Source organism: Odocoileus virginianus, chromosome 28, assembly GCF_023699985.2.
Source record: "Odocoileus virginianus isolate 20LAN1187 ecotype Illinois chromosome 28, Ovbor_1.2, whole genome shotgun sequence".
NCBI classification, from domain to species: domain Eukaryota; kingdom Metazoa; phylum Chordata; class Mammalia; order Artiodactyla; family Cervidae; genus Odocoileus; species Odocoileus virginianus.
In genome coordinates this window covers 30068886-30090512 of record NC_069701.1, presented here as the reverse complement: position 1 = coordinate 30090512, position 21627 = coordinate 30068886, and the positions used below count along the sequence as shown (strand labels likewise).

General features: G+C 43.1%; 1 protein-coding gene across 5 annotated transcripts in view; it reads right to left on the bottom strand.

Annotated features, from left to right (window-relative positions):
* OPCML (opioid binding protein/cell adhesion molecule like) overlaps nucleotides 1-21627 on the bottom strand; it is a 1017619-nt gene that overhangs the window by 214359 nt on the left and 781633 nt on the right. For all 5 annotated transcript variants that reach the window (XM_070457403.1, XM_070457402.1, XM_070457401.1 and 2 more), the window contains one exon: nucleotides 10559-10791. In XM_070457403.1, coding sequence (XP_070313504.1) covers nucleotides 10559-10791 — 233 coding nt within the window. The remainder of the gene's footprint in view (nucleotides 1-10558; nucleotides 10792-21627) is intronic.

Sequence of the window (21627 nt, the reverse complement as noted above, 5' to 3'; positions counted from 1 at the left end):
CCTTTGGCTTTGGGGACTTAGCAACTCTAAAACTGCACTGTTCAATATGACAGCCACTAACATGTATGACTATTTTTATTTAAGTTTTTTAATGTGAAATCATGCTGAAAATTCACTAGCCACATCTCAAGTTCTCAACAGCCCCCTGTTCTCAAAGTGGCTAATAGCGGCCATGCTGGCCAGTACAGGACATTTTCATCAGCACAGAAAGTCCATTGGATAGTCTTGCTCTACGGGATCTGGGGAACTTAGACATTCAGAGAAAAGAGCATTCGAGACAGACAGGTTGTTTGAGAAATGAAAACGAATGCAGGGCACTAGGGGCGGAGGTTTAACAAGGACAAGTTTTGCTAAGTTGTGGATATAAGGATATAAAAACTGAACAATAGAAAGTAAGACAGAGAAAGGAGGTCTGCCCCTGAATTGTTTAGCACTTGGAAAAATGATGTAAGAGGTTTTGACTTGATTGCATTGTCAATAGGGAGTCATTAAAATTGCTAGCAGGGGGAAGTGACACGATCAGACGTCGCATCAGGAATATTTAGACAACGGTGTTAAAATGAATTACAAAGAGGGTGGGGTAGCAATTAGGATGTGACAGTGAAAAGTCACTGGAGGGTAAGATGCCACACGTTGGTGGCTGTGGTTGTGGGAATGAACACGAAGGAAGAGAATGACTTTATTGGACATGACATCTGTTTTGATGGAGAATCAAGACAGAGAGAAAGTCAGGACTGAAGCCAAGGTTTTATACAAGGATGGTGTATTGGTGAGTGAAAATGCAAATTAAAAGAGGAAGAAGAGGTTTTAGAGTGAAGAAGAGAAGTCCAGGGTGGGGCACATGAAGATACCTAGGGGGTACCCACCTTGGAGAGTTCAGGAAAGAATCAGAAATAAGAGGCTAGAATTAGGGAAGAAATTAAGAAATAGAAATGTAGATTTCAGTGACAATGATATTAACCCCAAGGAAGAAGTCACAATCACTAAAATTCATAAGGTAGGAGAAGAGAGAGAGATCTAAGGAGGATAGATCCTGACTGCAGAGATATTAGACTGAGATTCTGTAAGCCAAGATAACCTGGCAAAGCAAGCATGTGCCTTGCAAATGAACAAGTGAGTTAGTCTGCTCTGAGAGTTATTTAAAAGGGAGGGAACCCAGAGGAGGTTCCACATAGAGGTTAGGAGCTGGTTTCACTACAGATGAAGCAGAGCTCAAATCACAGCTCTTCTCAGCTCCTGACTCTCAGATCTCTGAGCCTCAGTTTCCTCATTCAAAAAATTAGGAAAATGCATCCTCCCTGCATGGGCTAAGTGGGAAACAGAATTGGATCCTGTCTGTGAAGTGACTGTCATGCTTGGCCGTCAGACATGACGGCCGTGGTTTCTAATTATTCAAAGGCATATCTGTGACTGCTTTTCCCATGATTGTTTTATTTTGTTTCTATTGTCCTTCAGTTTCTGAACCTATAAAGGAGAATGATGAATGAAGAGAATGATTAGAGAGAAAACAGTCAAAGGCTTTTTGCTACCTTGATGAGAACCCAAAGCAGGAAAAAGCGTAGAGTCTGTTGCTCAGACACTGTGTTTCAGGTAAAACTGGGTAATGAGGGGCTCAGAACCAGGCTTGCGGTTACAAGTCAGAGTCTTCAAATATGTGCCCACATGCTGTGAGGAGGAAAATATTGCCATGTGAAATTCACAGATGACTCTCTTGCTAGGCTATGACTGACTAACCTTGTGGTAGTGAAGTCTGAAATCTTAGGTGGGATCCTGACTATAGGAGGGTCCTGATCAACTTTCAACTATGATGAGAATTGATGAATATTTACTAATTTTCCCTTCTTCTAAAGTGCCACTGCTTCCCCTGCTGACAGCAATAGGAAAGATCTCTTCATATTTCCTTGAGCTAGTGACATCAGCTGAGATCACCATGCAAATTAACTAGAACATAACGGGCATTTTCATTTTCTCCCACATCATATCGGTGATCATTCTGAGGGCAGACTTCATGATATTCTGTTTGTTCAGTTCCACTGCAAAATAAGCAAATGGTAGCTCCAGATCCTGCCACTTCTCTTCCTGGCTCCTGTATGTGTCCCCAAACCACGTGCCAGGACTGGCAGCACCATCTTGGATCACAGAGTCTCTGCGCTGTGCTCCAAACCGGCTCACACACTTGGATGGACCCAAGTGAAGCCAGGGCTCCCACATGGAACTGTTGCCCTTTTGGCAGACAGGCTCAGATTAGCTCCAGCCCTGACTTGTGTTCATCCAGCATCAGACTCCGCCTTGGTCTCATTCCACTTGGGAAATCCTAGCTCTTCTTGCTCCTATAATTTAAAGGTCATGAGTGTTACTGGAGGAACTGAACATATAGTCTCCAGACCCAGGCTAGTGGGAGGCTGGACCTGCATATTTCACAGCGAGGAGGCTGGAATTCCAGGAGCCACAAAAGAAGCAATTATGAAACCTGAAAAACTGTGTATGTGTTATCATTTTAGTTTCTAAGCAGAGCTGAACATAGTCCCATATTCCTCCTCACAACAGGGGAAGTAGAGACTTGATAAAAGGAGAAATCTGTTTTATTTATTTATTTTACCGTCTTGTACTGTGTTGTCAGCAACTACACATGATGTCAGGAAAGACATGATAATGTAGAAGATTCAGTGGAGATGACCACCGATTCTATTTCAGCGATGAGATGCGTCTAATTCCAACAGATGTCTGCATGACACAACGTGAAGGAAGGGAGAGTGAGTGTGAGTCTGTGCAGAGGCTGTGAGTGTGAGTCTCATTCCAGCCCCACCTGGCGGGACACCCTCCTTGTGAAGGACAACTCGTCAAGTGCTCCCTCTGCTGGGGACAGAGGGCCTGGTGCAGGCCCCGATTTCGGTCCTGATTCTTCTAAGCTGTAATTGCTTTCTTGGTTTACCCACCCCTGAAATTAGGAACCTGAGCATATATTCACCATTTGATGTGAGTTTGGGGATTTACAAATATCAGGTGAAGCAGGAAAGAAAAGGATGTCTTTCATATATATCTGTTAATGCACACGCACACAGGAGTAAGGTCAAGGTGTGCCTGTGTATACCTGGAGGAAATCATTTACATTCACTTGTCTTCTTCACCTGGGATAAGAAGCCAGGAAGGGAACATTCCAGGGACACAGCGGAGCAGAGCTCGGGCTGGGGAGGGAGTTTTTTTGATGCCTGGCCTTGTTCTTTCCCACATTCCCACTCTGCCTCTGTAAAGAGCAAGTGTGATTATAATTTAAAATACACACCGAATAAATTAAATGGATTTCAGGTTGACTGCCCGCTTTTCTTTAGGCCCACAATTATGCATGTTAATTTAAATGACTATTTAAAGAATATTTGGGCAAAAGGGGAAAATGAAGGAGAAAAAGAGGTGAGTAACAGAGGAAGAGTTGGAAATAGGTAGGCCCTGGCAGAAAGTAGGCAGCCATGGGCAGGTGTGCCCCGCTCACTTGTTGGAGATGGTCCACCAGGTCCCCGGCCCCCATCCACCATGACCAACCTCAGCCAGGACCACTCCACCACACAATGGTCTCCTGAGGACCCTTTTCTGTACCACCTCAGAACTTCTGTATCTTTCTCACAAATAATAACATTTACCTGCCCTTCTACTTAGCTACGGAGAAGGCAATGGCACCCCACTCCAGTACTCTTGCCTGGAAAATCCCATGGACAGAGGAGCCTGGTGGGCTGCAGTCCATGGGGTTGCTAAGAGTTGGACATGACTGAGCGACTTCACTTTCACTTTTCACTTTCATGCCTTGGAGAAAGAAATGGCAACCCGCTCCAGTGTTCTTGCCTGGAGAATCCCATGGACGGGGGAGCCTGGTGGGCTGCCGTCTATGCGGTCACACAGAGTCGGACACGACTGAAGCTACTTAGCAGCAGCAGCTACTTAGCTATGAGTTAGCAATCTGGCATGTGAATCCAAAGCTTCGTTTAGAATTAAAATTCCTTCATTGCAGCACTATTCACAATAGCCAAGACATGGAAGCAACCTAAATGTCCATCAGCAGATGGATGGATAAAGATGTGCTACAGATATACAACAGAATATCACTCAGCCATAAAAAGAATGAAATAATGCCATTTGCAGCAACAGGGATGGACCTAGAAATTCTCCATACTAAGTAAGACAGAGACAAGTATCATATATCTCTTATATGTGGAATCTTAAAAAAATGATACAAGTGAACTTATATACAGAGTGGAAATAAACCCACAGACATAGAAAACAAACTATGGTTACCAAAGGGGAAAGGGAGGAGTAAATTAGGAGTTTGTGATCAACATATACATAGTACTGTCTCTAAAATATATAATCAGTAAGGACCTATTTTACAGCACAGGGAACTATACTCAATATTTTTAATAACCTATAAGGGAAATGGGCTTCCCTGGTGGCTCAGAGGTTAAAGCATCTGCCTGCAATGCGGGAGACCTGGGTTCGATCCGTGGGTCAGGAAGATCTCCTGGAGAAGGAAATGGCAAACCACTCCAGTATTCTTGCCTGGAGACTCCCATGGAGGGAGGAGCCTGGTAGGCTACAGTCCATGGAGTCGCAAAGAGTCAGACATGACTGAGCTACTTCACTTCCATAAGGGAAACAATCTACAAGATATAAATATAATCTAAACATATATATGTATGTAAGATATATATATATATGTACATACACATATATATGTGTACACATATATGTATATACATACATATATACCTAAACCACTTCACTGTACCCCTGAATCTAACTCAACATTGTAAATCAAATCTACTTCAATAAAAACAAAACAAAACAAAAAAACAACTCCTGGCATTTGGACAGCTTTGACACTGGCTAGCCAGTATAACTAGGAAAAATCAACTCTGAATCTCAGGTTTTTTTCTTAGAATGTGGAGACTTCCTGTTTAGTCTCCAAAGGCTTCAGTGAAGGATAATCAAAAGAGATCATGCATGCAGAGGGCATTCACTGTGTGTATTTTGAGAGCTTTTACCTAAAGACAAGCCTAGTAGAGGGAACTGAGAGCATTTAGTAGCTCCATCATCTTTGGGAAAGTTTTTTACTCTTTCTGAGCCTTGGTTTCCTTATCTGTGAGATGTGAGTATGGTGTGAATTCTGCAGGGAGGCTACGAGGATCAGCTGAGATCAGTTTACACCCATGTGCCCTGTGCAGGGACTGTCTGACAGCCAGCGGAACATAGGACTGGGTTGGGTGGAGAATCAGACTTCTCTCCCTGCTGAAGTAAACTTGGGTACCACCCAGTCTCACCTGAATTGACTCCAGGCTCAAAGCCCCAGAGTCTTTGCAGATATAGAAACTGCACAGACTTGTTAACACAATTCATTTCTAGCCCTTTGCCTAAAATTGGGTTTAGCAAGAGGAGTTTGATCCATGAAAGCAAGTGTCTGGCAGTCAACAGATTTTTGAACTAGCCAGGAGAGCAGACAGAGACACCAACATCCAAGGAGCAAAGATGCACCAGATATTCTATCTATGGATCCCTGGCAGTGACAGAAACTGCAACAGGAGGATGTCCACACAGTCCAGGATGCTGAAGAGTTCGTTACAGTCAGAAGGACACCTGGATTCTGGATCCTCTAAGGGGCCAGCATTCTCAGTACTTACACAGGGTAAAGAGGTAACATTTAGAACATATATCCCTCGAGGGATGAGCTACTGGTAAATTAATTATCATTTTCTTTGTCTCTCATTCAGCCTCTCCATCTTTTATGGCTCTAGCATCCCACTCCTGCTCCTTCCCGCTCATTTTCTTTTTTGAGCTCTGTCCCCAATTTCTGTTCATACAGTGAAACATCAGTAGCAGGAAAAAGAGGGAAAAAGAAAGGAGAACCAGTAAATCCCCATGGATCTAGGTTAGAGAAATCACTTTAGATGCGGTTGCCAGTGGAGGGAGTGGCAGGTGCTGGAGGGACACTGAATGTGGAGTCACATGGTCGAGGTTCAGACCTGCTCCGCTGCTGACTCACAGGGGACCCTGGCTGGTCTCTTAAACTTCATAAGCTGCAGTGATCTAATTTGCAAAACGGAGGCAACAGTTGCTGCCCTGATGTCTCCCAGGGCTTGTTGTGAGGGTCAAATGAGGCAAAGATTGTGACCAGCACTGTAAAGTACTAAGTAAGCTCACAGAACTCATCTGATCCTTGTTAGAACACATCTCTTGGCTTGTCACATTGATGCCCTAATCCCTCCAAGGACCTCTTTCCAATCACTGTCCACTCTGAGTCATCTGGACAGCCTGACTATTCCCTGCCTGCCCCATCTGCTTGAAGGGACTTCAGGATCACTGCCTTCTTTTGCCATTTCATCTGCTGTATCAGTCTGTCCTTTGTCCATTTTACAAGCATTTGCTGAAAGCCTAGAATGCCTCAGTGTGCACACCTACTGTGCACACTCAGTCTCTCAGGCGTGTCTGACTCTTTGCAATAGTATGTACTTCAGTCACCAGGCTCTTCTGTCCTTGGGATTTTCCCAGGAAGAATATTGGAGTGGGTTGCCATTTCCTCCTCCAGGGGACCTTCCTAACCAAGGGATTGAACCTGCATCTCCCAAGTCTCCTGCACTGGCAGGCAGATTCTATATCATTGAGCCATCTGGGAAGTCCCACTGTTCTCTAGTAGGAAGAGGTAATCTCACAAAACATACCTACTCTCATGCTAGTAAATTCATGATGAATCTCAAACATACCCTTCTTGTCTTACATTATACCCATTTCTTAGTTCTTTAACTCCTGTGTAAGATCTGTGTTCTCTTTATTCCTAAAGCTCACAACCCTAACACCTTCCTTTCCCAGTGGCTGAGGATCCTAACTCCACACTTACTAGCAAGATCATCTAACATTTCCCCAGACTCAAAAAGGGAGGTGATATCTTTTTAATTCTTCCTCTTTCAAGGCCTTGGGTTTTACCCTCTCAATTTCCCTTGGATGATGTCTCCTGAAGGAACCATCTCCACTCCTACAGGAAGACCCACAGCCTGCTGTCCTCACAGCTTGAGTGATCAGCCTGACCTCCTGCTCATCCCTGTGCCCCTCAACTCCTCATCACAGGAGGAGCATCCCTCACCATCCCACATAGGACTGCCGGATTGGTTTTCCCTCCCTGGCTAGTCTGAGCCGCGTGTTCTGAATTCCCTTAACGCCTGGGTACACAGTCTCAGACTGAGCATCATACACCACGTACACAGTCTCAGTTACACTGTCACACACCATCACGTGGCGCCTTGAAGTTATCCCTTCAAAGTGGTCAAGATGTATCTCAGGGACCAGTGATACTCTTTTAATGAATGCAGCTTCTTTCCTTAAAGAGAAGGACTTGGAAATCAATCCCATCAGATATGCGGAGAGGCCATCTTATAAACCTGGGACAGACAGACTTCGCGTTTAGTGATACAGCATCTCTCAGTTACTCCACGTTGCAGAAGGGAACAACAAAGTCCAGAGCCCACGGGATTGCCCTTTGGCTCATGGCACTTGTCTGCTAGACGTGATGAGATTCTAACACTCTCAAATGGACAGGAGATAAATAAACACCATATATACATGGACAAGTTGCAGCTCGGAAATTTCTCAGTTTTTCTCATTGCAAAATCAATACCCATCAGCAGTTGGAAATTAAAGGCAAGATTAGGCCTCAGTTTTATACATGCCTTATTGTATTCCAAAAGCTTTCTACTCGGTCAGATAAATCTTCTTTAAGAGGATTAGGAAACTTTCATTATCTTTATCTAACCTGAACTAACACTAAGTCTGAAAAATTAATCTATAGTTTGGACGAAAGCCGACCACTGCTGGGAAGGGAGAGACTCCTGAGCTTCCTTCTAATAGAGCCATGGGGTCTCTACTTCCACCTGCTGGAAACTCAATGGTCCCCAAAGGAAGACAAGTCAGCCATTGTCCACCAAGACAGAGGAGGAGGCAGCTCCCTAGGTACCTCCATTTAGCCTCTCCATGAATGTGAAGCCCCGTCTGCTAAGATTTCTGAGAGGAGGCATTTCCCTTTGTCCTCTGCCCTTCTGATCTCTGAGTTGAATGTCACAGGGCCTACAGAAGTCGCTTGGCTTGATTGTAGAGACTTGAGAATTGCAGCGCCCTCTGGGATGAAGGACTCTATTGCTCTGCTCCCTGCTTCTTCCCAGACTCTTTCTGACCCAGAGCTCTGGGGCCCATGGGGAGACCCCACTGGCTTCCACATCCAGCCCAGGAACGACTTCCAAGCTTCTTATGCAGTATTATCCCTGCAGCTCTGAGCCATGCGCCCTTTACGGCCCGTGTTGACTTTGACATGCTTGCACAATCTGTCTTCTTTCCTGAAAAGTGAGAGTCTTGTTCTGTTTGAGACTGTTGCCATACAGTGCCTGACAGTTCTTTTTTCTTTCAGCGCCGAGTTTCCTGAATTTGAAGATAACTTTGCTGTCAAGGCCATGGAGGTGCCGCGGAGGCGTTACTTCCTAGGCTGAGAATTTCAGCTGCTCTGGAACCAAGCCCAGGTGGCAGGCGGGTGGTGAGAGTTCACGCTTCCTTGTTTTCTGCAGATATCCCCACTCATCTCAGATAACTGATCCTGGGGAGGGCCTCACCAGAGGAGAAGCATCAGACATGGCACTTGTCTTTATCTCCAGATGGCAGGCTGTCTTGTAGCTCCCAAGACATGATCATCCCAAGCCATCCCGCTGGTGGGATACGGATGGAGAAGAGACACAGCAGGGAGCATAGGTGTCCTTGTGTGGCATCAGATGTGGGAGTGTGGGGGCGCATGGATCAGAGAAGGGCTTGGAGGCTGAATGGAGGCAAAGCTTCAAGTGCTCCATCAGCCCCAGGGCCTGTCGGGAGCAGGGACTGCAGCAGACAGAGCCCCAGCCAAGCTCAGGCCACTACCAAGGCCTGTGGAGTCAGAGCCCAGATGGCCCACTAGCAAAGCTGCTGCTGCTGCTAAGTTGCTTCAGTCGTTTCCGATTCTGTGCAACCCCATAGACAGCAGCCCACCAGGCTGCCCCTTCCCTGGGATTCTCCAGGCAAGAACACTGGAGTGGGTTGCCATTTCCTTCTCCAGTGCATGAAAGTGAAAAGTGAAAGTGAAGTCACTCAGTCGTGTCTGACTCTTGGCGACCCCATGGACTGCAGCCTACCAGGCTCCTCCATCCATTCGATTTTCCAGGCAAGAGTACTGGAGTGGGGTGCCATTGCCTTCTCTGCTGCTAGCAAAGATCCCCAGCTAAAAGAAAAGAATGGTCCCCTTGAAATTTTATACATGTCTGAAGCATGAAAAGACTACCTGGTACTCAAACTCCCCATGAAGCCAACCAAAATGAGCAAAATTATATATTTTAGAAAGGCAGAGATGAGGGAATACATACTAGCTAAGCAAGAATGCCGCACACATATCACAACCTGAAAAAAATCCATTAGGCTGACTGCAGATGGGATCTGATTAAAGGCACTTACTGATGCTAACTTACATGCGTTCTTCCTTCTGAGCTGAGCTCATGCATGGCTCCAAGACGTTGGAGTAGGAGACACTGAGAAGACTCCACCCTCTGGTGGAGGAAGGCTGTGTCACTGGGGGCTGGGGGCTGGTCTGCTCAGTACCTCTTTGGCACCATGAATAGATACCTGATAGAAATTGCTTTGCACAGTCACGGGGGTGTTGGCAGGGAATAGCTCATCGTAAGGTCATCTGTAAGGCTGCCTTATGATGCTTCCCCAAAGCTTATGGTTGCTCTCCATGTGAGTTTTTAATTCTCAATATTTAATAGTTGATATCTGAGATTCTGATATTTTTAACCCCACTTTTCTCCCACAAAGTAAAATCCAAATGGAAAACTCTGAAGTACTATGCATGGGTTATATTAATTCTGATTTTTTAAGGAGAACAGGAGAGGAAGTTAGGGAGCCCCCTTTTAATTATATAAATTTATTTCCAAAGTAGACCTAGAGACATTTTGACTAATATCCCTCTTGACCTCAGCTCCACTGTGGGGCTAAAAGGGTGTACACAGACACAACAGCAATGCCAAACAACACTGAGAATCCCTTTCCAGATCACATGTAACTATCAGCTATGCAAGAACAGCCATACATCGTATGATTTTACATCAATATTATTAACCTTTTATCATGAACTAAGCCTCTAAAAAATAACAGGCACAGAGAGTAGTATAATCAATTTCCTAAAGTATCTTGCCCTAACTCCAAAGTGCTAAGTAACTAACATACGATATATTATATTTCTATATCTTGTCCAAACCTCAGAAAGCTCAACCAACTCAACAATACCAAACAACCTATTAATGAGAACAGAAGGACCAGAGATAAACCTGAGAAGCTCTGTGAAGACCCTCAGCACTTAGTCAAGACACCCACAAGTGGAAGGACACACTCAGTCTCTGGATTCTGCAGAGGAATGGCTTTTTGTGTCTTCCTACAGGAGGTGGAAGCACAGGCTGAGATCATGGGCCCTCTGCATCGCTGATGGGAACGCCAGCACCCCGTCCAATCAGCTCACCTTGCACGATGAGGTGGACGCGGGAGGTCTTGGGGTGGTTGTCCGTCTGCACGGAGCAGGTATAGGGGCCCTCGTCGTACACGTCCACGTTCTGGATCATGATGCTGTACTGGGTCGGCGTGTTCACCAGGATGATCACACGAGGGTCTATGGACCACTTGTCATTCCCGGCATAGAGGATGGTGCTGCGGTTCAGCCAGGCCACCCGGGTGACCCGATCATCTATGGTACACCTGTGAGTGAGGGTGGGGAGGGGAGGGAGCAAGAAAGGGGAAAAGGAAAGAGTGGGGAGAGGGGAAGGGAGGGAGAAGAGGCAGAGAGTGTTAAGAGATTCTATTATAAATGCAGCTGTTGTTGTTTCAGGAGTAAATGAAATAACATAACCCAGTGTTAAAAGAGATCAATTATTGATAAAACTTCTTAAATAGAGGGCAACAGTGGCCTGAATCATCCTGAAGACCTGATGCTACAAAATCATTTCTATTTGATTTTGAAACATATTATGTGAATATCTTTGCTGTATATTTGCTTTCTATCTTATTTTTCCCCTTAGGCTTATATGAAAATTAGTTTACATTTCTCGAGTGCATTTACCACCTTGTGGGAAAAGTGGCCCAGGGCCAGAGGGGAGAGAAAGTGCATCGGTATTTCAAACAGATCACAGCTAATCTATATGGCAAGTGCTTCACTTGCTGTTAAGTCAAAACTGGGACATATTCACCTCCATACCCACCCCCCTTCACTGGCATTGCCTGTACCCGAAGCTGCCCCAAGCCCTGCAAGTACAATTTATAACATGGATCTTGAAATTCGCTGTAGAGAGCCAACAGTCTGGAGGTAGAAGTAAGGCTATCTCTTCAGATTTCAGGAGAGGGGAGGAGAAAGTGGCCAAGCAGAGTTCCTCCTCCTTCTCACACGCCCCTGCCTACCCCTGAGAACAATACAGTTGACTTCAGCTGGTCGTCACCAAGGTAAGAAGCTGATCTCTGCCTCACACACGCTCACCTACTCTTCTCAACAGTTGGAGGCTGTGACTATTGGTGGGCATGTAAACTAGTATAAATTATATGGAGAACTGAGTTACCATGTGATCCTGCAATCCCCCTCCTGGGCACATATCTGGAGAAAATCATAATTTGAAAAGATACATGAACCCCTACATTCATAGCAGCACTATTTACAATAGCCGAGACATGAAAGCAATGTAAGTGTCCGCAAAGATGCGGTATGTATACAATAGAATGCTACTCAGCTGGGCTTCTCTGGTGGCTCAGTGGTAAAGAATCCACCTGTCAATGCAGGAGACACAGGAGATGTGGGTTCGATCCCTGGGTCAGAAAGTTCCCCTGGAGGAGGAACGCCAGTATTCTTGCTGGGATAATCTCATGCACTGAGGAGCCTGGTGGGCTATAGTCCATGGGGTCATAAGAGTGGACACAACTTAGTGACTTAGTGACTAAACCACCACCACCACCATCATCGCTACTGTTAAGCAACAAAATGAAGTGCTGCCATTTGCAGCAACATGGATGGGCCTAGACATTATCATACTAAATGAAATAAGTCAGAGAATGATAAATACCATGTGATATCACTTACATGTGGAATCTTAAAAAAATGATACAAATGATCTTATTTACGAAACAGAAACAGACTCTCAGACACATAAAAACAAATTTAAGATTATCAAAGGCCAAGAGGGGGCATAAATCAGGAGTTTGGGATTAACGTATACACACTACTATATATAAAACAGGTAAACAACAAGGGCCTACTGTATAGTACAGTGAACTCCACTCAGTATTTTGTAATAACCTATAAGGGAAGAGAATCTAAAAAGAGAATCTATAAAAAGATTTTATATATAAAAATCTATATATGAGAAGAATACATAAGAATATAAGCGAGAGAATATATAAGTGAGAATATATAAGAATATAAGTGAGGATATATATACATGGAACAACAGACTGGTTCCAAATAGGAAAAGGAGTACGTCAAGGCTATATATTGTCACCCTGCTTAATTAACTTATATGCAGAGTACATCATGAGAAACGCTGGGCTGGATGAAGCACAAGCTGGAATCAAGATTATCGGGAGAAATATCAATAACCTCAGATATGCAGATGACACCACCCTTATGGTAGAAAGTGAGGAGGAACTAAAGAGCCTCTTGATGAAAGTGAAAGAGGAGAGTGAAAAAGTTGGCTTAAAGCTCAACATTCAGAAAACCAAGATCATGGCATCTGGTCCCATCACTTCATGGCAAATAAATGGGGAAACAGTGGAAACAGTGGCTGACTTTATTGTTTTGGGCTCCAAAATCACTGCAGATGGTGATTGCAGCCATGAAATTAAAAGATGCTTACTCCTTGAAAGGAAAGTTATAACCAATCTAGACAGCATATTAAAAAGCAGAGACATTACTTTGCCAACAAAGGTCCGTCTAGTCAAGGCTATGGTTTTTCGGGTGGTCATGTATGGATGTGAGAGTTGGACTGTGAAGAAAGCTGAGTGCCTGAAGAATTGGTGTTTTGAATTGAACTGTAGTGTTGGAGAAGATTCTTGAGAGCCCCTTGGAACTGCAAGGAGATCCAACCAGTCAGTTCTAAAGGAAATCAGTCCTGAATATTTATTGGAAGGACTGATGCTGAAGCTGAAACTCCAATACTTTGGCCACCTGATGTAAAGAGCTGACTCATTTGAAAAGATCCTGATGCTGGGAAAGATTGAGGGCAGGAGGAGAAGGGGCGACAGAGGATGAGATGGTTGGATGGCATCATTGATTCAATGGACGTGAGTTTGGGTAAGCTCCAGGAGTTGGTGTTGGACAGGGAGGCCTGGCGTTCTGCAGCTCATGGGGTTGCAAAGAGTCGGACATGACTGAGTGACTGAACTGAATATATACATATGTATATATGTGTGTGTGTGTGTGTGTGTGTTTTATAAAACACCTTGTCACTTTACTGTACACCTAAAACTAAAACAACATTGTAAGTCAACTATATGTCAATAAAAAATAAATTAATTAAAAAAAAAGAAGAAAAACAGGTCACATTGTCTCCTCGGCATCCTTGGGACTCTAGTTTCCCCTTCTGTGCATTTTTGTTCTACAGCAACTGTCATTTCCCTTGTGAAGACTCAATCCCTAATTGGCGCTCTCTGCTCTTTATTTCAAAGGCATGTCTTGGTGGGAAAAAAATCTAACAAACTCTTTCATTTATTCTCAGTTGCAAATAAGAATTAATGTGCCAACCCTTAATAACAGCTGTATTTTCATGAAGGTCAAACCCCTGTTGGAATGATTCCTGAAGGTTAAATTCCAACTGTACAGCTTCAAGAATTGGCCAACCTGGAAGCAGACAGTAAATCCAGGCAAAGTGAAGGGTATGGTATCCCAGACCCTGGGACCACATACACAGGAGAGAGTGCAGACGACAGACTTGATTTTATTTTGGTCAATTATGTAATCCTTTGCCCATTTTTAAGCTGACATAATATGTTTAAAGTTTAAGTAATAGTTGCAAAGGATGCATTTTTGGTCTATGGAGAATATTCACATTTTAAAATTAAAATGTCATAATGTTCGTTTCTATATATCTCTATACAAATTTAAACACCATAGTGATTTGATACTCATGATTGTTTGCTTTCAAAATTATGAACAAGTTCTTTTCTAACAGTCATAAAATGTGCATTGCTCGTTTTTTAAACTTGAACTTGTGTGTCTATTATACATATTCTCTGCAGGATTTTATTTGCAGCATTTTATCCTGATAAAGTATTTTATGCTTGAAAATCATTTATTGATCAGCTATCATATTTATTTGCAACAATATATATAAAATGTAGAGACTGAAATTTATTTTTTTTTCATATTCTGTGACTGTAAAGTTCCGAATAATACTAGTTTCTTTTAGAATGAGTTATTGTTATAAGGCTAATATTGATAAAATGATATAAATATTCTGTACATGTTGTTAAGTAATAATTAAACATAAGAAGTAAACTTTTACTGGAAATATAGCTTTTAATGGGATGGAGGAGGCTTTTCTGGTTATTATATCATCAATAAATATCATTATACTAGAGTGAGAGCTCAGGATCAATTCTATTCCTATTTTGCTTTGAAAGAAACCAAGTTCACATAAGCAAGAAGATGGAAATGAAAATCTTGTATAGCAGTGTCATTCAGTTCTTTGTACCTCTTCCAAAATATATGCCCAAAACCACATAGTAAAATAGCTTCAAAAATTATTTTAATGATCTCACAGCTGACAATTCAATTAATTCCTCCTTCAATTTCTTTTAAAGCAATGAATTGGAAAATACCTGACTTGCAAAGGTCTTTGTAACCCAATATTAAATTCATTCAATTTCTCAATATCTGGACAGTATATTGCTAGTATTTTACTAGGCTTTATGAAATGGCTATTAAAGATGTGTTATTTTGTTACTTGGAAGCACTTTGGTTAACCAAATATGCTGAGAAAGGTGGGAAAAATTGAAATGCTGTTTATTTTAATGTGCCAAATCACATGCCCTCTGTCAGAAAGCATCTCTATGTCTCTGGATTCTAATTCCAAGATGAAGAAGGTAGCAGTTTTGCCATGAATTCATTACTGATGAAAAAAAAACAAACTGTGCCATTTCCTTCTGGACTTGTCTTCTTTATGTTGCGGGGACTCTCCTTCAAGAATGATGCTCCACTTGATGACAGATTGGTAAGAGTGGCGGAGGTGACAATGGAAGTAAAGGACATTCTCTCCTGGACAGATAGTTAAGTGGGAGCAGTCAGAAAGGAGAGTCAGAGCTATAATCCAAACACAGGCACTTTCTTGGGCAGATCCATTGTAGGACATCTTAGATCTTGAAAATGCACTGCTTTAGATATACTTCCTTGTGTAAGACCTACAACTGCAGGTAGAGGGGTGAGTGGCATCAGTTCATATCGCTGCACGGTCTGGTAGGAGCTGACTCTGAGACAAGTCAGTTCAAATTGACCCTCCAGGCAGCACACACTCTCAGAGCCCTGCACATAGCCCATGGAAAGCCTCGTGTACCCCTCGGGTAGATGACCCCTGGATGGCAGAGAGTTCTGTACTTCCATGCTGTGGTTGTCTCCTTAATCTTAAAAAAAAAAAAGTGCTTGTGGTTTAAGAACCCAAATAATGAGGTCAGCCAACATTTTCTTCAAATTTATGGTACTTAATTAATTTTCTCTTAAGAGATAAAGCAGTCCTGGAGAACTGGAAAAACATTTGGAAGTGAGTTTTTCACAGCCATAAAACACCTCTAGCTATGTATGAAAAGAGGAGTGGAAAGCAGAATCAGAAAGAGTAGAGAAACGCCTGAAAGACAGTGATGGAAAGGGGTCTTGCTTGCAAAGTATTACGTTCAACTCTGCTGAATAGGCGACATGGGATTAAGGTAAACTGGAAGAGGGAATGGCAACCCACTCCAGTATTCTTGCCTGGAGAATCCCATGGACAGAGGAGCCTGGTGGGCTGCAGTCCATGGGGTTGCAAAGAGTCAGACACGACTGAGAGACTCACACACATTAAGTCACCCGGTTTGGTTTTGGGTCAGAGGTGGCAATTACAGTTAGGGGAAACCCATGCCTTAAGACAGTGGTTTTCAAACTTTGTTTTGCATTAAAGTTACCTAGAGAGTTATTTTTTTTAATTTTTAATTTGGTTTGAAATTTTAAATTTATTTATTATTATTTTTTATTGGGGTATAGTTGCTTTACAACGCTGTGTTGGTTTCTGCTATATAGCAAAGTGAATTTTAAGACACAGATTGCTAAACCCAACTCCCAAGAGCTTCCTTGCAGTGGGTTGGAGGTGGGCTGAGAATTTACCTTCCTAACCAGTTTCCAGATGAGGTCAGAGCTTCTGGTCTGGGGAGCCCCCTGTGAGAACCACTGCATTAAAGAAGGGGTTCTCTAATGACTCCATAAGTAAAGAATCTGCCTGCAATGCAGGAGACACAGGGGACTCAGATTTGATCCCTGGGCCAGGAAGAGGGACTCTTGGAGGAGGAAATGGTAACCCACTCCAATATTTTCTCCTGAAAAATTCCATGCGCAGAGGAACTTGGAAGGCTACATACAGTCCATGGGGTTCCAAAGAGTTGGACATAAATGAAGAGGCTTCGCATGCCTTAAAGAAACCAGACAGAAGACAGATAACCAGCTCATCCTGAAAAGTGAAACTGGCCAGCTTCCATATGGTCATTATTTTGTTCTTACTGTTATATTTTGCCTCTGGAAATACAAAACCAAAAACGGCCATTATTCACACAACGGTATTTCAGGAGTGTCTAAGGTGCGTCAGGCGACACTGTAGGAGCTGAAATGCCAGAAGGAGGCAGACAAAGGTCACACCCTTGATCCTACAACAAAAACACCCAAGAAAATAGGTATCTTAGCTTCAGAGAATGACAAGCAGTGAAAATAAAAGCAGGACAAGGAACGGAGGGTGCCAGGGGGGCGAGGAGCATCCTTGAGAGAGACGAAGTGGTCAGGGAAACCCTCGGCGCCTGTTTGCTAGACACTGCCGCTTTTATCTTCTTAAATCCGAATTCAATACGACGCGTCTCTGAAAATCAAGTCTACATTAAAAATAAATGTCACATACACAGATTAAAAATAAATCTCACTTATACCCACAGATAGCTGTGGAACATTTAGATAATCTGGATAGCTGGAGAACGAGTCTTGGAAACCAGCCTAACAAATGGTGTCTCTCCTTTACAGATAACTTTATAGATTCTGCATTCAGAGAATTGACAATTGGCATTTTGAGAAACTGAAGTTAACTAGAAAATGCCTTTTTATTTCCAGCCTAGTTATTGGGATAATACCTAAATTATGTTGCATGCTTGTCTGCCCTCAGGAGTAGACAGTGGCAAATAGAGTTTAATCTCTAATATAGACATATCATTCTAAATTTCCTCCTCTTTGTAATGCAATGTTTTTCGCCATAGAATTTGTAGCACTAGGTTTCATTATATACGCACTTATTTGCTAGGCTGTAAATACCACCTGGTAAGAACTATCTCAGTGGTCTTCACTTTGTATCATCAGCACCTCCCACAGCCCACTGGGAAGCTAGAAGGTGATCCACACATATTTATAATGATTAAAAGATGTAAGGTAATGTTTTTCAAGCTGACAGAAAAAAGAACCCACATTGGATTATAGCTAATGATATTGTATTACATCCTTGAGAGTAGATCTTAAATGTTTTCACCACAAAAAAGAAATGCAAATTATGTGACGGGATGGAGGTGACAGCTTATTCTACAAAGGTAATCATCTTGAAATAATTAAATGCACCAAATCAACATCCTGTGCACTTGAAACTTACACAGTGTTATATGTCAATTAGGCTTCTGTCGTGGCTCAGTGGTAAAGAATCTGCCTGTCAATGCAGAAGACATGGGTTTGACCCTGGGTCAGGAAGATTCCCTGGAGAAGGAAATGGCAATCCACTCCAGTATGCTTGCCTGGGAAATCCCATGGATAGAGGAGCCTGGGGTTACGGAGAGTCGGACATGACTTAGCGACTAAACAACAAAACATTATGTCAATTATATCTCAATAAAGCTAGAGAAAAAAAAGGATCCATATAAGGTGAAGTAGATGTCCTTGGAAATACTTTTATGTTTGTATCTCTCTATGAGCCATTCCCACACACACATACACACGCACACACACAAGATCCACAGGTCCTCTACTTGTATTTTGTAACTCACTGCTTTTAATTTTTACAATACTCCAGACAAATATCACATATGCATGTTGTGGATGTGGTCTGATCACAGTTAGATTTCAGTGTTTGGACTTGCATCTGTTAGTGAGCATTTCCATTCTCTAGGACTATATAGAAGCATAGAAGGTGGACTCCTGGTGTCAGCAAGGTGTCCCTGCCAAGAAAAGTGACTCAAAACCAGAGTGATGAGGAGTCCCCCAAAGTTAGAGTGAATCCATGTAGAGAAGAACTTGGTCATCAAGGCTCATGGGCTGAAGTCAAGAGATATCCTTACAGACATCAGCACCACATTCACAGGCAACAAGGAAATTAATTTTAATAAGGCATCATCAGCTCCACTGATGCTGAAAACTTTAAATTATTTATGTACATGTATGATCTATACTATCATTTTTTTCCTTTTCTTTTGGCCAGGCTACATGGCATGTGGGATTTTAATTCCCCAATCAGGGATCGAACCTGAAACCCCTGCATTGGAAGTGCATGGTCTTAACCACTGGACCACCAGAGAAGTCCCCTGATCTATAACTTAAATTTCTGAGTCATAGAAGGGCATAGGGCTAAGGCATTTATATCTAGTTTTATGATTTTATGTACATAAGATCTTTAAAATAATATTACCACTGGGAATCCCTGGTCACCTGTCTCTGCCTACCACTGTCTCTTGCTAAAGAATGACCTTTCAGAAAGCCTTCAAGAAATGCTGAAAAAGGTAAAAGGATTGAATGTTAAAACCTAACATGTATTGCTTTGAATTTCATTTTTAAATTTACTCATGATATCATTTTTGGGGGCTTTGTTTATTAAAAAGGTGCCTCTTTTTTATAAATTGAGAGTTAACTGGATTTCATTTAAAAATCTTACATGGATCAAAATATATTAATAATGCTATCAAAAATGGGAAGAAGGTGATCTTGTTTTAGAGAATTCAAGGGTCAATAATGAATGTTTTAAAGGAAGGGAGAGGGGAAGAAAAAATATAGTATTTCTAAACTAGTTTCAAGGTATGCTTAATTGCACAAAACTGTTTCCTTGGGAAGCTTTAACTACTCAGTTGCTTCCTAAGTTACAAATCCAGTCAAGTCGAGAACATCAACAAGAATCCTAAGTGACATAAGGGGAAACTTCAAAAAATTCAGAGAGAGTCATAACTCTGCTAGAGCTAATATTTGCTACTAGGGTCTGCTAGGGCCTGACGGGGAATATATATGAGAGCTTCCACAGAAGCGTGGGACAAGGTCAGAGCTGCTTAAAGAGGGACTTTCAGGAGTGCAAGACATTGACTTTGAAGGTTGCCAGACACACGACATCCTCGTTGGAGGATGGTGCTCTGCTCACAGCAGCTGGAGTGTGGAGTCACATTAATACATAGAAAGGGTGTGTATGCCTTATGTGTGCACGTGTGTACATGTGTAAGTGGGGGAGGATGTTATGCAGAAAGAAACATATGCGAAGGCATGCAAGAATGAGTGTCCTGGAGGAAATGGAGTCTTTAAAAAAAAAAACAAGGAAGGTATGGGCTCTCCTGAACACGATGTCACCTGAAGCAGTAAATCAGCCATAGGATAATGGTGTGTGGGGTTTTGGGCTGTGACCGATGATGGATGAGTCCATCAAGACAGTGCTCTCTGCGTCCTGAAGTGGCAAGCGAACTTCCCGTCCCCACAAGCTCTGCGGAAGGCCGGGGGGAAAGGAGGACAGAGTCTCTAGTGCAGGAAGGAAAATGAAAGGAGTGATTGCATTGAAAGGTGGCTTCACAAAGGGAAATCACTTACAACCACGGAAGAGGGGCTATGGGCAGGGCTGTGAGAGGAGGGAGACAGGAGGAGGACTCCTATTGCAGTAAGGAAGGTGCAGCCCTGAGGGCTGACCACAGCTGTGAAGGGAGGACCGTCAGGAGAAAGCTCTGTTCCAGGTGATGGGTGGCTGAGCTGGTCTCTTTCCAAACTTCAAGTCACTGTGTGTACCCAGGTGTGCTGGGACGATACCTGTCCTAGAGGTATCGCCCTAGAGGATACCTGTCCTAGAGGAGGCAGAGGCAAGGATTAAATAAAACTAACAACCAAAGCCATCACAGGTCCCTGCCCTCAAGATTCTTACACTCAGGAGAATGATAAAACAGAAGAGCAGTAAGAAGACGCCCGATCCCACTCAAGAGATGACCAAAGGTCTAGCTAGATTCACCTGTGTGTTTAACAGACATTTATTCAGCACCTACTAATTGTCAGACACCCCAGTAGCAGCATCTCAAGAGGTTGAGCAGGGTCCCTGCCTCTACCCTTTATATGCTTGTGGATTTGTGGGATTAATGTGGAATCTACAACCTTCAGAATCCCTGAATCCACTCAAACTGAGCCAAGGAGACCACTGGGATGGTCATCACAGGCAATGGCATGGGAACTTACTCCAGAGATATGTGAGTAGACAGGCCTTCTGAGGACATGACAATCTAAGGTAGAAAACTGAAACCAATCATCAGACACAGGTGTTGGCTACAGAGAGCATTTTAGAGAGAGGACAAGGCAGGTATACAGGATCTGGGATAGAAGTTGACTCAGGGAAGCAGCAGAATGGAACCCAGAGGGGCTCGAGCAAGGCGAATGGGGAAAAGGGTAGATTTCATGAGGCTGGGAGGTGAATAGATGCAACATGACAAGTCTGTATTTTAGACTGGGTGTAATGGAGCATCCCTGAGTAGGTTCAGGTAAACACATGCCATGGTGTAAATTATGCTTGCAGGAATATACTGGACTCCCCTTGGAGACTGGAGGGTAGGCAGTAGGACCAGCAAGGAGTCAAGTGCACCCTTGTAGACAACAGATAACAGCCCCGTGACAAGAGGGTCTGAAGCTTAAGGAAGGGGTTGGGGAGGAGAGTGAATGCAGGAGTGAGGTGTGAATGGGAGTGAAGGGCTGATGGCAATATCTGTAGATGACACTTTCACGGATATTTTCAGCAAAGGTAGAAAGAGAAATAGGGCCATAAAAGTCATTGGGATCTCCAGAGTGTTGTTTGTTTAAGATTGGAAACACTGGGAATTCATTTTGTAAATATTTACTGAATACTTACTAGATGCTAGGGCTTTTCAAATGTTTAAATGCCCACCAGTTACCTGTGCATGCTGTTGATTCACTAGGTCTGGGTGAGAACCAAACACCTGTGTCTCTAACAAGCCCTGTGATCATGCTGATGTGGGAGGGCTGGACCACACTTTGAGATGCCTGATGCTAACAACCTGGGATGCCACTTTGAAGAAGACAAGGGCCAGCCTTCTTACATTAGGATAGGT